The sequence below is a fragment of the Brassica rapa genome, chromosome A10 (genome assembly GCF_000309985.2).
Source record: "Brassica rapa cultivar Chiifu-401-42 chromosome A10, CAAS_Brap_v3.01, whole genome shotgun sequence".
Taxonomy (NCBI): domain Eukaryota; kingdom Viridiplantae; phylum Streptophyta; class Magnoliopsida; order Brassicales; family Brassicaceae; genus Brassica; species Brassica rapa.
This window is the reverse complement of record NC_024804.2, coordinates 13,602,715-13,615,063: the sequence shown is the minus strand read 5'-3', so window position 1 is coordinate 13,615,063 and position 12,349 is coordinate 13,602,715. Positions and strand designations below refer to the sequence as shown.

The 12,349-nt window shown below is 40.0% G+C and overlaps 2 protein-coding genes across 2 annotated transcripts; one reads left to right on the top strand and one right to left on the bottom strand.

The window, feature by feature from the left end:
* Positions 1–52: 52 nt before the first annotated feature.
* Positions 53–8,305, bottom strand: LOC103845477 (glycerol-3-phosphate acyltransferase 9). Its single transcript, XM_009122348.3, has 12 exons — positions 8,080–8,305; positions 7,939–7,996; positions 7,746–7,864; positions 7,562–7,661; positions 7,326–7,421; positions 7,146–7,242; positions 6,906–6,993; positions 1,311–1,407; positions 1,143–1,228; positions 792–911; positions 551–649; positions 53–285 (listed from the first exon to the last, which is right to left on the bottom strand). Exons 1-12 carry the CDS (start codon positions 8,184–8,186, stop codon positions 237–239), a joined length of 1,116 nt encoding a protein of 371 aa, XP_009120596.1. The 5' UTR covers positions 8,187–8,305; the 3' UTR covers positions 53–236.
* Positions 8,306–11,444: 3,139 nt separating this feature from the next.
* LOC103846177 lies at positions 11,445–11,738 on the top strand. Its single transcript, XM_009123082.1, has one exon. It carries the CDS (start codon positions 11,445–11,447, stop codon positions 11,736–11,738), a length of 294 nt encoding a protein of 97 aa, XP_009121330.1.
* Positions 11,739–12,349: the final 611 nt, after the last annotated feature.

Genomic DNA, 12,349 nt, shown 5'->3' with positions numbered 1-12,349 from the left:
TGTTCATTGCTAACCAAATTTCTTGTTGCTAAAAAAAAAGGTGCAGAGCATGTTACAGTTCTCCTAGCCTTTTCCAAACTCAGAAGAGCTCGTAAATGCGAACAATTGCGGTCTAGTATACGAACAAGATGCAAAAGGTCAGTTGTCTATTGAAGGATTCACAAAACATAGAGAAACTAAAGCAAATGAGACACGAGTTTGTTTTTATCTAATGGAAGGTGCTTTATCGTTTACATTCACTTCTCTTCCAATCTAGCAAGGAGGGACTCCGCGAAACTCTGTTGCCTGTGAATCCAAAAGAAACACAAATAAGCATCAATACATAACAAGTAGGAGTGTTAACTGCAAGTACTAAGAAAGATGATTCATGGTTCAGAACAATTGATCCCTTAAAGTGTGTGTAAGAAACTGTCGTAAAGCGACCACAAATAAATTAGGTACGTGATGACTCTGAACTAATCAGCTAATAGACAACCATGGTAATGTAAATTCTTTCAACAGGATAATCAAAGCAGTAGATTTTCTAAAAAGAAAAACACATTGAACATACTTGCGTTCACTGTGCTTGGAGCTTGGTCTTGAATACTTCAAGTATCCATCCCAAGGGACCTTTTTGAGGCCTGCGCGCAGAGATATCATGTCTCTGACCCTGTGACAAGTAGACAAAGTAGATCTCACAAATGTTAGGCAAAATAGTAGAAAAAGAATGCTATGCTAAGTTTTTTGCATTTCTAGTACGAACTTCTTAGTATATGCCGTCATAATAAAGGCACAAGAGAAGAATGTTCTACCTCTCTGCAAACTCAATTGCTGTTTCACCAGGCCTTATAGTTTGAGGTTCCAAGTACCACACTTCACACACAACAGCCCATGAAGTCATGAGTTGCAGCAAGTGCATAGTGAATGATTGTCTGCAAAGACAATGCAACACCTTTTGTTAACAAGATAAAGAGATGGCTCTAAATATTTTGCTGTCTTTGCAACAAAACAAACTTCTTTCAATTGCAACTATGCAATATAAAAGTGAAACAATACTCGTACAATTGTTTAGAGATGCTTCTGTATCATTTTCAAAAATACACTAGAGATCCAAAAATTATCCGTCCACACTGATTTGAAAGTTTTCAAGAAAATACACTTACTTTCTGCTGTTCCAGAAGGCGTCAACAAAAATCTTGTTGTATTTGATTGCGATGGGACAAACAGTGCAGCCCAATTCAAAAGCACCCTGAACATTGCCATGAAGCGAATTAGAAACTATAATACAGAGTAGGAGGGCAAATCACGTAATAAAGTTAGGTCCAACATACCTTCTTAAACATCACTGTATAATTATTATTTACACACGTCCCTTCGGGAAATATGAGAAGAGGATTGTTGTCAGCTCCTTGGACATGATCCCTCAACCTGAATCATGTGATTCATATAAGTAGATTACTTAATGATAATATAAAGGAGATATGAGTCATGCATACTTTTGATAGACTCTCGATCTATGTAACTGAATAATACCGTTCTTCTTATTGAATCAAATGGAGTTACAGCTCTGATTGTGATAAGCACTCAAGTTCTCATAACGAACTAAGCACTCATCACCAGTCTCATAGCGACTGTGAAGTATAGACTCATAACGTCTAGTACAATCAAGATCAAAGCATAAAAGACTCGTAACAGAACTACTCTATATTTATAGTCTTCGAGTTGCCTTTCAGCTCCGCAACTGCAAAGCCTCTCTCTGAAGTAGAAGCTTCCCAACTTCTTTATTTAAATGAGTAACCGCAGTTTCATTCAACGGCTTCTCCCGCTACTTTTCCTTTCTTCTTTCGATAGTATACCTTCTTATACCTATCAATACTTCCCCCAACGAAATCCAGCTTGCCCTCAAGCTGGTAATCAGGAAAACAAGTGATGAATTCTTGATATGACACCCACGAATTCTCGAGAGAAGACTTATCCTGCCATTTGACCAACAACTCTAACTCTCCTGTAACATTGTATCGTTTGTCCAAGACATCCTCTGGTACTACCAAATCATCGGCTGCTGTAAGACACCCCGGAGGTAGAACACTGCACTGCACTTGCTGCCCCACCGCAAGCTTTAATTGAGACACGTGAAAGACAGGATGGATGCGAGCATCAGCAGGCAATTGTAGTTTGTACGCAGTGTTCCCCACACGAGCACTGACCTTATAGGGTCCGTAGAACTTGGCAGCTAACTTCTGACAAAAACGACGAACTACTGTCTTCTGTCGATAAGGTTGTAACTTCAGGTAAACCATATCGCCTATTTCAAACTCCACATCACGCCTACTCTTGTCCGCTTGATTCTTCATGATTTCTTGAGCCCGTAATAGATTCTGTTTCAAATCCTCTAGAGCTTCATCACGGTCACGCAAAGCCTTGTCCAGTTCAAAGTTCGTCGTGGAACCCGATTCAAAACGCAGCAAAGGAGGTGGATCACGACCATAAACAACCTTGAACGGTGTAGTCTGAAGAGACTTATGATACGAAGTATTGTACCACAATTCTGCCCAAGCCAAATACGAATGCCAAGTTCTCGGATGCGACGATGAAAAACAGCGTAAGTACGTTTCCAAACATCTATTTAGAACCTCTGACTGTCCGTCGGTCTGCGGGTGAAAGGCAGTGCTGTATTTCAATGTCGTGCCAGCCAAACGAAATACCTCAGACCAGAACGAGCTCAAAAAGATACGGTCACGATCAGAGACTATACTTTTTGGAAACCCATGCAGCTTGACTACCTCTGCAATGAACTTCTTAGCCACGTCTAAAGCCGAGAATGGATGTTTTAATGCGACAAAATGAGCGAACTTGCTGAGACGGTCAATCACCACCAGTATTACGTTAAACCCATTCGAAGAGGGCAATCCTTCAATGAAATCCATATTTATATCTTCCCATACTAACTCCGGAATTGGCAGTGGTTGGAGAAGGCCTGCCGGAGACAAGGTAGAATGTTTATGTGTTTGACACACTGCACAAGAGGCAACATATTGTTGAATCGTCTTATACATGCCTTTCCAGAAGAACGAACATTGTACCCTCTTTACTGTCTTCAACACCCCAGAATGACCACCAAGTCTGCTATCGTGAGCTTCCTTCAAAATAGTAGGTATGAAACGAGATTGTTTCGGAATTACTAACCGTTGTTTGGACCACAAGTTCCCGTCAACCACCGAGTATTTCTTAGATATCAACTCCTTCTTATCTATCTTCGAAATAACACTTTGAATTCCACTATCTTCCTTGATTTCTTTAAACAGATCCTCCCATTGCAGAGCCGTTGGTACCGTTAAAGCCAGCAATAAAGAAGAAACTGACATTGAGCGAGATAACCCATCAGCTGCTTTGTTCTCTGGCCCTGGTTTGTAGAAGATGTCAAAATCGAAGCCCAAAATCTTAGTAAGCCATTTCTGATATTCCATATTCACTTCTCTTTGTTCCAACAAAAATTTTAAGCTTCGCTGATCGGTGTGAACATGAAACTTCCGACCCAACAGGTAATGTTTCCATTTCCTAATAGCCAACACTATCGCCATAAGTTCTCGTTCGTAAGCCGGTTTTTGATGTTCTCTTGGCGTCAAAGCGTGACTAAAAAACGCTATAGGCCGTTTATCTTGCATCAATACTGCTCCCAAGCCAAATCCCGATGCATCTGACTCAATAACAAATGTTTTATTAAAATCCGGTAAGGCCAACACAGGGGCATGGACCATAGCATACTTCAGTTTGCTGAACGCTTCCTGTGCTAACTGGGACCAGCAAAACTGATCTTTCTTCAGTAATTCCGTCAATGGTCGACCAATGCTGCCATAGTCTCTGATGAACTTCCGATAGTAGCCTGTCAAGCCTAAAAATCCACGCAGTTGTTTCACTGTTTTCGGTTCCGGCCATTCTTGCATTGCACTGATCTTTGCAGAGTCTGTTGCTACCCCCTCCTTTGATATCATGTGACCCAAATACTCAACTGACGACACTCCAAAAGAACATTTCTTCTGGTTAGCGAATAGAGTTTGTTCACGCAGCACTTGTAGGACCAAACGGATGTGTTCCGCATGACTTTCCTCGTCTCTACTGTATACCAAAATATCGTCAAAGAAAACGAGAACAAACTTTCGGAGAAATGGTTTGAAGACCTGATTCATGAGAGCTTGGAATGTGGCCGGTGCGTTTGTGAGGCCAAAAGGCATCACTAGAAACTCATAATGACCCTCCACAGTCCGAAAAGCTGTCTTCGCAATATCAGCTTCTACCATTCTGATCTGATGATAACCCGAACGCAAGTCCAATTTTGTAAAGATCGTGGCTCCATGTAACTCGTCGAGCAGTTGATCAATGACTGGAATAGGGTATTTATCCAACACTGTAGCTCTATTCAGTGCCCTATAGTCCACACAAAAACGTAGTGACCCGTCCTTCTTCTTTACTAGCAAAACAGGACTTGAGAAGGGACTGGTACTTGGTCTGATTATTCCACTTGTAAGCATTTCGTTCACCATCTGTTCCATAGCAATTTTACTTGCATGAGGATATCGGTACGGTCGAACAGAAACGGAAGATACTCCAGGTTGTAGAATGATCGCGCGTTCCTTTCCCCTGAACGGTGGAAGTGTTGTAGGAACCTTGAAAACATCAGCGAATTCTTGGAGTATCTCAGAGAGTGTAGGACGAACTTCTGGAAACGAAGATGTAGCTATAGAGGTAGCAAGCAGCGCTTCTCTTCCTGACTTGCTAACTGTATAGACTGGTTTCAATGACTTGAAAGAAAATTTGGTACAATGTAGGGACTTATCGCCATACAAAGTAACATTTTTCCCGTCGTAGGTAAACGAAAAGACCTGCTCCTTCCAGTCTACTTCGCACGTACCTAACGTTTCAAGCCATTGAACGCCGAGTATCACATCTACGTTCCCCAGTTCAAGAGAGATGAAGTCACTTGTGAAGTTGGTGTCATTTAACCGGAAAGTAACTGCTTGGCCAACTCCCGAGGCTTTTACAGTCACTCCGTTTCCCAACAACACGTCCAAGCTACTATCTGCACAAACTTTCAATCGTAGCTTGTCCACAATTTCCGGTGAGATGAAATTGTGTGATGCTCCGCTATCGAGCATGACTATCACCTCTTTGTCTTGTATAAATCCCCTCATCTTAGTTGTTCTCGGGGAGTCGATGCCTAGGTAAGAGTTCAGTGACAACGTATGTAAGATTTGTGTCGCTTTAGAGGCTTGATCTTCCTCTTCTCCATCAGAATCACACACCTCAAGCTGTAGTCCGTTGATCACCGTTAAAACACGTAGTTGTCTATTAGGACAGAGCGGCTTGTGAGCTGGTGTCCAGGGTGCTTTGCATTTGAAACAGACCTTGTCTTTTCTCATGCGATCCAGTTCGGCATCTGTATGTTGTAATCTTGGTCTCATAGCATCTCGTTGTGGCGCTACATTTTCCTTGTTTGCCGTTGACCCAAACTTGAGAGCTTCAGTCTGTGGCTTATTAGTGTTCGTAGCAGCACGAGTTACTGCCGTTTGTCTTTGATAGCCTCCCCGCCCTTCACTAGCAGCCGAGCTTATCACTCGACAAAACGTAGTACTCTGCATTTTTAATACCGCCAGCTTATGTTGAGTTAACGTAACCGGCTCTTTCATGCGGATAACCTCCTTCATATCTGGTTTCAAACCGTTAAAGAATATCTTTATCAAGTTCTTTTCATCCACCCCTGTTACTTGATTCCTCAATGCTTCAAACTCATTCACGTAATCCTTAATCTCGCCTTCTTGTTGTAAGCGAAATAATCTTGCTGCCGGGTCATTATCAATAGGACCTCCAAACCTGTCCAACATCCTCTGCGTAAACTGATCCCAACTGAAGAATGGTTCGCTGATAACCTCTCCGTTGAACCATTGTAACACTGGCCCCTCTAGGCTTAGAGATACCAACTGAAGCTTTTCTTCCTCGTTGTAGTTACCGTACCTGAAAAAACGCTCCACACGGGAGATCCAATCGAAAGGCAAAGGACCAGAGAACACAGGCATTTCTATCTTTCTCAACACTTTATCACGAGATGCAATCGAATCTTGAATTCTCCGATAACCTAAATGTGTTGGAGATTGTTCCGGTTGAGTACGAGATAACGGTACCTGATCAACCGGAGGTTGCGACGCTGAAGCGATTTCTTTCCCCGGCCGTTGAGTGAACATCGCCGTTTCTTCGAATCGCGTCAGCATATCCGTAATAACGCTCATCTTCTGTTCCAGAGCTCCAAATCTCGAATTCGATTCCTCTCCCATCGATTCCATCTTCTTCTCCAGCGACTCGAACTTCGCCGTCGCTGCTCGCTCGCTCCGAGCAAGCTTCTCGTAATTGTGCTTCGTCAGCTCCATCTCGTCTTGAATCTGTTGAAGATCCATCGATTTTGCTGACTCTCCGATCGTCGACTTCTCTCGATCACCTCCGTTACGCGTTTCCACCATCTCGCAGCGTCGCGGTGGCTCCGACCAGTTTCGCCGCACCAATGATAGACTCTCGATCTATGTAACTGAATAATACCGTTCTTCTTATTGAATCAAATGGAGTTACAGCTCTGATTGTGATAAGCACTCAAGTTCTCATAACGAACTAAGCACTCATCACCAGTCTCATAGCGACTGTGAAGTATAGACTCATAACGTCTAGTACAATCAAGATCAAAGCATAAAAGACTCGTAACAGAACTACTCTATATTTATAGTCTTCGAGTTGCCTTTCAGCTCCGCAACTGCAAAGCCTCTCTCTGAAGTAGAAGCTTCCCAACTTCTTTATTTAAATGAGTAACCGCAGTTTCATTCAACGGCTTCTCCCGCTACTTTTCCTTTCTTCTTTCGATAGTATACCTTCTTATACCTATCAACTTTCTCGCCACGATTTCACGATCCTTTGCCTCGGAACGATTGAACCAGATACATCCTACACTCTCTAATATTGTGCTCTGCAGAAGCCCTTCATATTCAAAAGCAAAAAAAAGTCAATATTGGCTTTGAAAATAAAGTACAAAAGACGGACAAATCACTCGTCACAAGCCTAGTAACAACAGAGCCACCATAAAGATCACAAGCACACTTCTGCGAGTTCTAAAACCCCTGAAGACTTACCAACCCAACCAGGATGCTTCTGCATTATAACAGCAAATGCGGTCATCTGCTCCAAGACGATGAAATCAATCATTGAGGTATGGTTGGCAACGTAGACCTGTTTAACCCCAATCATATATTAAGCAAGTATCAAGGAGATACAAAGTTGAAGACTAGACAGTTTTCAAAAGGAAGCATGACCTGCTTAGGACGGATGCTAGGGCGTGGCCCATGATATTTGACAACCCCTGTCCACGAACCGACAAAAAAGCTGCAAATCATTTCCACCAAGACCCTCTGGTGATACAGTAAAAGACAGTAACGAGCTCAACATCAAGATCTCCTTATACATGAGTAAAGCACAAGAAATTTTCTCGAATTGTAGATGGAATAGTAACACAATGAAGACAAAGGAGAAACAGAGAATCCAACTCCACCTCTATATTTTTCCTCAATTTGTCTTGACCTTTCAGCAGGGAATGTACGGGGATGAATGTTGAAAGGAAAATAAACCACCCAAAAGCTAAAGTCAAGCACCTGCAGGTATTGAGAAACAATGAACAGCTCAGTCCACAACACAAGACCGAAAAAAATCTAAACTTTTGAGCTATAAACAAGAACCTCAAGGGAAAGAGAATGCAGTATCTAACAACAACCCCAAAGCACCACAGTGGAAACAAGTAAATGTTCCAGTTCCAAGGCTCTGGTGGATTCGACTTGAAACATCTCGTGAATGAGTCCTGCAACATACTCAGAGTTTTATATATATATATATCATAAGCTCTCATAAAGAATAAATAAAACAAAATCTAACATCAATGATGGCACCAGCAGCTTCAGTGAGAGTTGGCGAGATGTCGATCAGATCAAGCCTGAGAATCAAATCCAAAGGCATTGTTACGAATTCAAATCAGCCGAGCCAGTCACATTTTAAAATTCCAAGAGAATTAATTACAGGCGGAGCTTGCCGCGAGGTTCTTCGATGGAGGAACCCGAAGGCAGGTAATCTTCGATGTTAAGCTCCGATCTTGACGTCACGAGCTTCCCCGCCCTACTGCTCATTGTTCCGATCGCCGGGTGAATTGGTTGTGGTGGTGGTGAAGAGAAGCGAGGGAAGACTCATTAAGTATAAAAGGCCCAGCCCAATTATTATTGAGCCCAATTCACGAGAAACCTAGTTACTTTGCCCATTCCGGAATGGGTTGAGTTTTTCTTCTTATTCATTAACTTCCTTTGGGTTTTGTATATACACATAGTAGAATAAATCCATTTCTATAATCGAATTATTTCAATTTTACAGAAAAAATATAGAAGTGGATTAATTAGAGATGATATCATTCAGTCTAATTTCTGTTTTTCTTTAATCAACTAACAATTACATCTCTTCTTTCCTGGAGTCGTGTATAATTTAGTTGAAAATCAACCATTAAAAGAAACAGATTTACGTACGCGTCAACATGATATAAAGTGCTTACCTTGCCTTCACGTTTCTGCATGGACTCTAATTATACAATCTTCCTTTCCACGTACTTCTCCCTATTGAATACTCCCTAAGTTTTATAAATAGTGTACACTTTTCACACATATTAAAAAAATGGTTTATTTATGTTTTCATTAATTACAACTAGTTAACCAATAGTATTTAAGATAAACAAATTTATTTATAAGATCTATACATTTTGCAATTAACTTTTAGTTGAAATTGATTATAAACTACATTGAAATTGTAGAATGATACTTGACCAAGATTCAGCTCATCAACACCTTTGCTTTGCCCCCCGGAAGAAGCCCAAGATTCAGCTCACCATTACCATCTCCATCTCCTTGGCCCAGCGGAGAAAGACCAAGATTCAGCTCACCAACACCAACATCCAGCCCATCAAAAACTTTGTTTTGAAAGACAAAAAGGGTAAAACCCACACAGTAATACACAAGCTTTTACCAATCACCGAACTTCTCTTGGGAATATCGGAGAAAGAGAGTGAGAGTTATGCGTAAAATCAAGCCGCCGGTAGAGGTCATGCCTACCTAGGAAAAGCTTTACAGAGCTGCTAAGGAAGAGATAGAAACTGAAGAAAAACATAACTCCGAGTATGTTCCAGCCGTCGTCATGGTCGTGAACCTTAGAGGCAAGCCCGACCAAACCCACCGCGAACAGGCGCATCAAACCAGCAACATGAAGGTTGGGAAATGGTTTTGAACAAACTAGATGGCGAGCAAGACCCAAGCCCTGAGATACATACGGAACAAAACACCAAGTAGGATGAAGAGACCGGTTGTAGCCACGAGCTGTACCGATAGTACTTCACCTTTTTTCCCCATCAAGAGTACCGCAAACAACAACGTGTAGAAGTAAGCCACGCCGGCCACTACCACTAATGCTCTTTCGGTTATAGCCTACATCAAGGGCGAGAGGATCATCACCAAAAACCGCTCCATAGCAATGCAGGCTTGCAGTGGAGGCATCGCAGGAGAGAGAAGAGAGTTTGGGAAGAGAGAAGAGAGAATGGTACAGGACAAAGTAAGAGTGCGTAAGGTGAAACTGTACTATAAAGCAGCAGCAGCCGCTGCGTCTCGTTAAAAAAGACTGATCTATCCCAACTGCTGCGTCACATAACAAAAAGACCGATCTGTCCTCTCGGGATGTTACCAAATTTTCAATCTTCGTTTTCACGTACTTCTCCCTATTGAATACTTTTTATGTTTTATAAATAGTGTACACTTTTCACACATATTAAGAAAATGATTTATTTATGTTTTCATTAATTACAACTAGTTAACCAATATTATTTGAGATAAATAAATTTATTTATAAGATCAATACATTTTGCAATTAATTTTTAGCTGAAATCTATATATATAAAAAAATGTTCGCCTCTCTCCCGTGAAGCCACGTCATCAATTCGTGCGTTCTGGGAGTGACACGTGTCCCATTTTATATTTAAAACCAAAATAAATGAATGCAGTTAAGGGTAATTGAACCCAGCACCTCTAGCACTGGTAATTTCTCTTAGAACCACTAGGCTAAAGTCACTTTTTATAAATATGTCTATATATATAAAAAAATGTTCGCCTCTCCCGTGAAGCCATGTCATCAATTCGTGCGTTCTGGGAGTGACACGTGTCCCATTTTATATTTAGGACCAAAATAAATGAATGCAACCACTAGGCTAAAGTCACTTTTTATAAATATGTGGCCGCGAAAATACATATTATCGTGTCAGCTGGAAGCCCATGCTTCTTCTGCTTGTGGCCAGGACCGACACTGAACTGACGTCAAGATGAAGATTGTGAAGTTAAAAACTTTGCTCCAAACAGTTTTGCAATGTTTCCAACCTTTATAACTTGATGCATATAATATATATCAAAATACATTTGTTATACACGCTTTTATTAGTTTTGCTTTTAAAAGAAAGTATTTACAGTTATAAATGTTTTGTGTCAGTAAAGTAATGGTTGAAAAATCTCTATACATATGTCATTTTAAAATAACACCCAACTTATATATATAGTCAATACATATGTCCATTTTATATTCTAGACTAAATATTTTCTCTTTTAAAAATATAGAAAACAATTTTTTAGTCTACAAGCAAATGTTGTAGAGGAAGTATGCATTATACAAAATAATATATATTTAAAATCCATACACAAAAACATAAAAGTTGTTATAGGCCTCTTTCTGACACATGCACACTCCACTATGAATAAGAATTAAAAAAAACAGTATTGTCATCAAACTTTATCACAAATCCACATTTATACATCTATAATTATGAGTTAGACAATTAGTTAATTTGATACAATACCAAAGCAAGAATAATCGAAAAACAACTATACCACCGCATACTAATAAGTAAGACATAACAGATAACCAAATTCTTGAATCTTAAAACAAATTTCAACTCGAGCATTTATGAATATTAAATTAACTAATATCCCGCCTGTAGGGCGGGCCGACCCTAGTTAACTATAAATTACATTGAAATTGTAGAATGCCACTTTGTAGTAACAAAGAAAAAATGCTAACTTATTCAGAAAGAAAACCGAGTGAGTACTATTTATTGCATTTGCAATAAGCGTTGACCGTTAGATGCCAAAAGCAATATCTCAAGTGTCACTCAGATGAACTTTAATAAGTAGAAAATGAACAACATCACTCCATCTGTTGTTTATAACTTCGTTTCTGGTTCATATACACCTCACACGTGACAATTCGTTATGCACACCCTATATATACTTATTACCTACTTCCTCCTTCTTTATGAGAGAGGTTGATTAATCTTCGAGATGTTAAAGGTCAGTTTCATAATAGTACTCATGTTAGCGGTCAGAATCGTATCAACTGAAAATGTTTCGCCAGCTCCGTCTCCGGTTGAGTATTATCACATTTCTCCGTCTCCATCCCCTTCGCCTGAAGCCGGTGATGTCAATCACAACAATGTAAGTGGAATGGAAAGTGAAAAATCCTCTGGAGGTGGAAAGAAAGCTGGAATTGCCTTTGGAGTGATTGCAGCAGCGAGTATTGTCTGCGTTGGAGGATACATGTTGAAGAAACGGCGAGATAACATTCGTCGATCTCGATATGAATACGCAGCCACTGAGTTTTTCTGAAGAGTTAGAAACTCGCTCATGGTTCTTTGATTATTATTTTAAAAATGTTTTGGTTTATATTTTTTTTTTGAGTTTTTTTTGTTTGTTTGTTCTTATAATCATTTTGAAATTTGAGTTTTTTCTATTTTGTTTCTCCAAGTTTCACTATAGTTAGTTGATTAGTGATTATTTTCTTGTATCCACGAACTACTACAACGGTATTATTACCTGCTGTCTTCGGAGCCAAGAGATAGCAGTTCTTAACTAATAGAGACCAAAACAATTTTCTTGTACATGCATATGAGTAGTTAATAAACACTGGCGTATAAAACACTATTCACGTTATCCCGAGCCAGCCTGCAATGTATAAATAAATAGTACTTCAACCATTCTACACATTCAAAATATATTTTAATGTATAAATGTGAATCTTTATACTTATTTATACAACTTTTCATATTTAGAAAATATACCTACATTTTTGGAGGACTTTTCTAAAAATGTAAAACCGAAATTTTTGTGTTCATTTATATAACATCTCAAATTTGGTTTCTTTGATCCTTCTTAAGACCAAGTGGCAGCCTTGATCCGAGCGAGAATGCGATGTATCTGAAAACTCGGGGTCATATATA

Excerpts from the sequence above, each read along its gene's own strand:
- LOC103846177 (XM_009123082.1), top strand. The coding sequence starts at position 11,445 with ATGTTAGCGGTCAGAATCGTATCAACTGAAAATGTTTCGCCAGCTCCG.
- LOC103845477 (XM_009122348.3), bottom strand. The coding sequence starts at position 8,186 with ATGAGCAGTAGGGCGGGGAAGCTCGTGACGTCAAGATCGGAGCTTAAC. Across the intron at positions 7,865-7,938 it reads CTGCTGGTGCCATCATTGAT|GACTCATTCACGAGATGTTT; the intron begins GTTAGATTTTGT and ends AGTATGTTGCAG. Across the intron at positions 6,994-7,145 it reads GAAGCATCCTGGTTGGGTTG|GGCTTCTGCAGAGCACAATA; the intron begins GTAAGTCTTCAG and ends TTGAATATGAAG.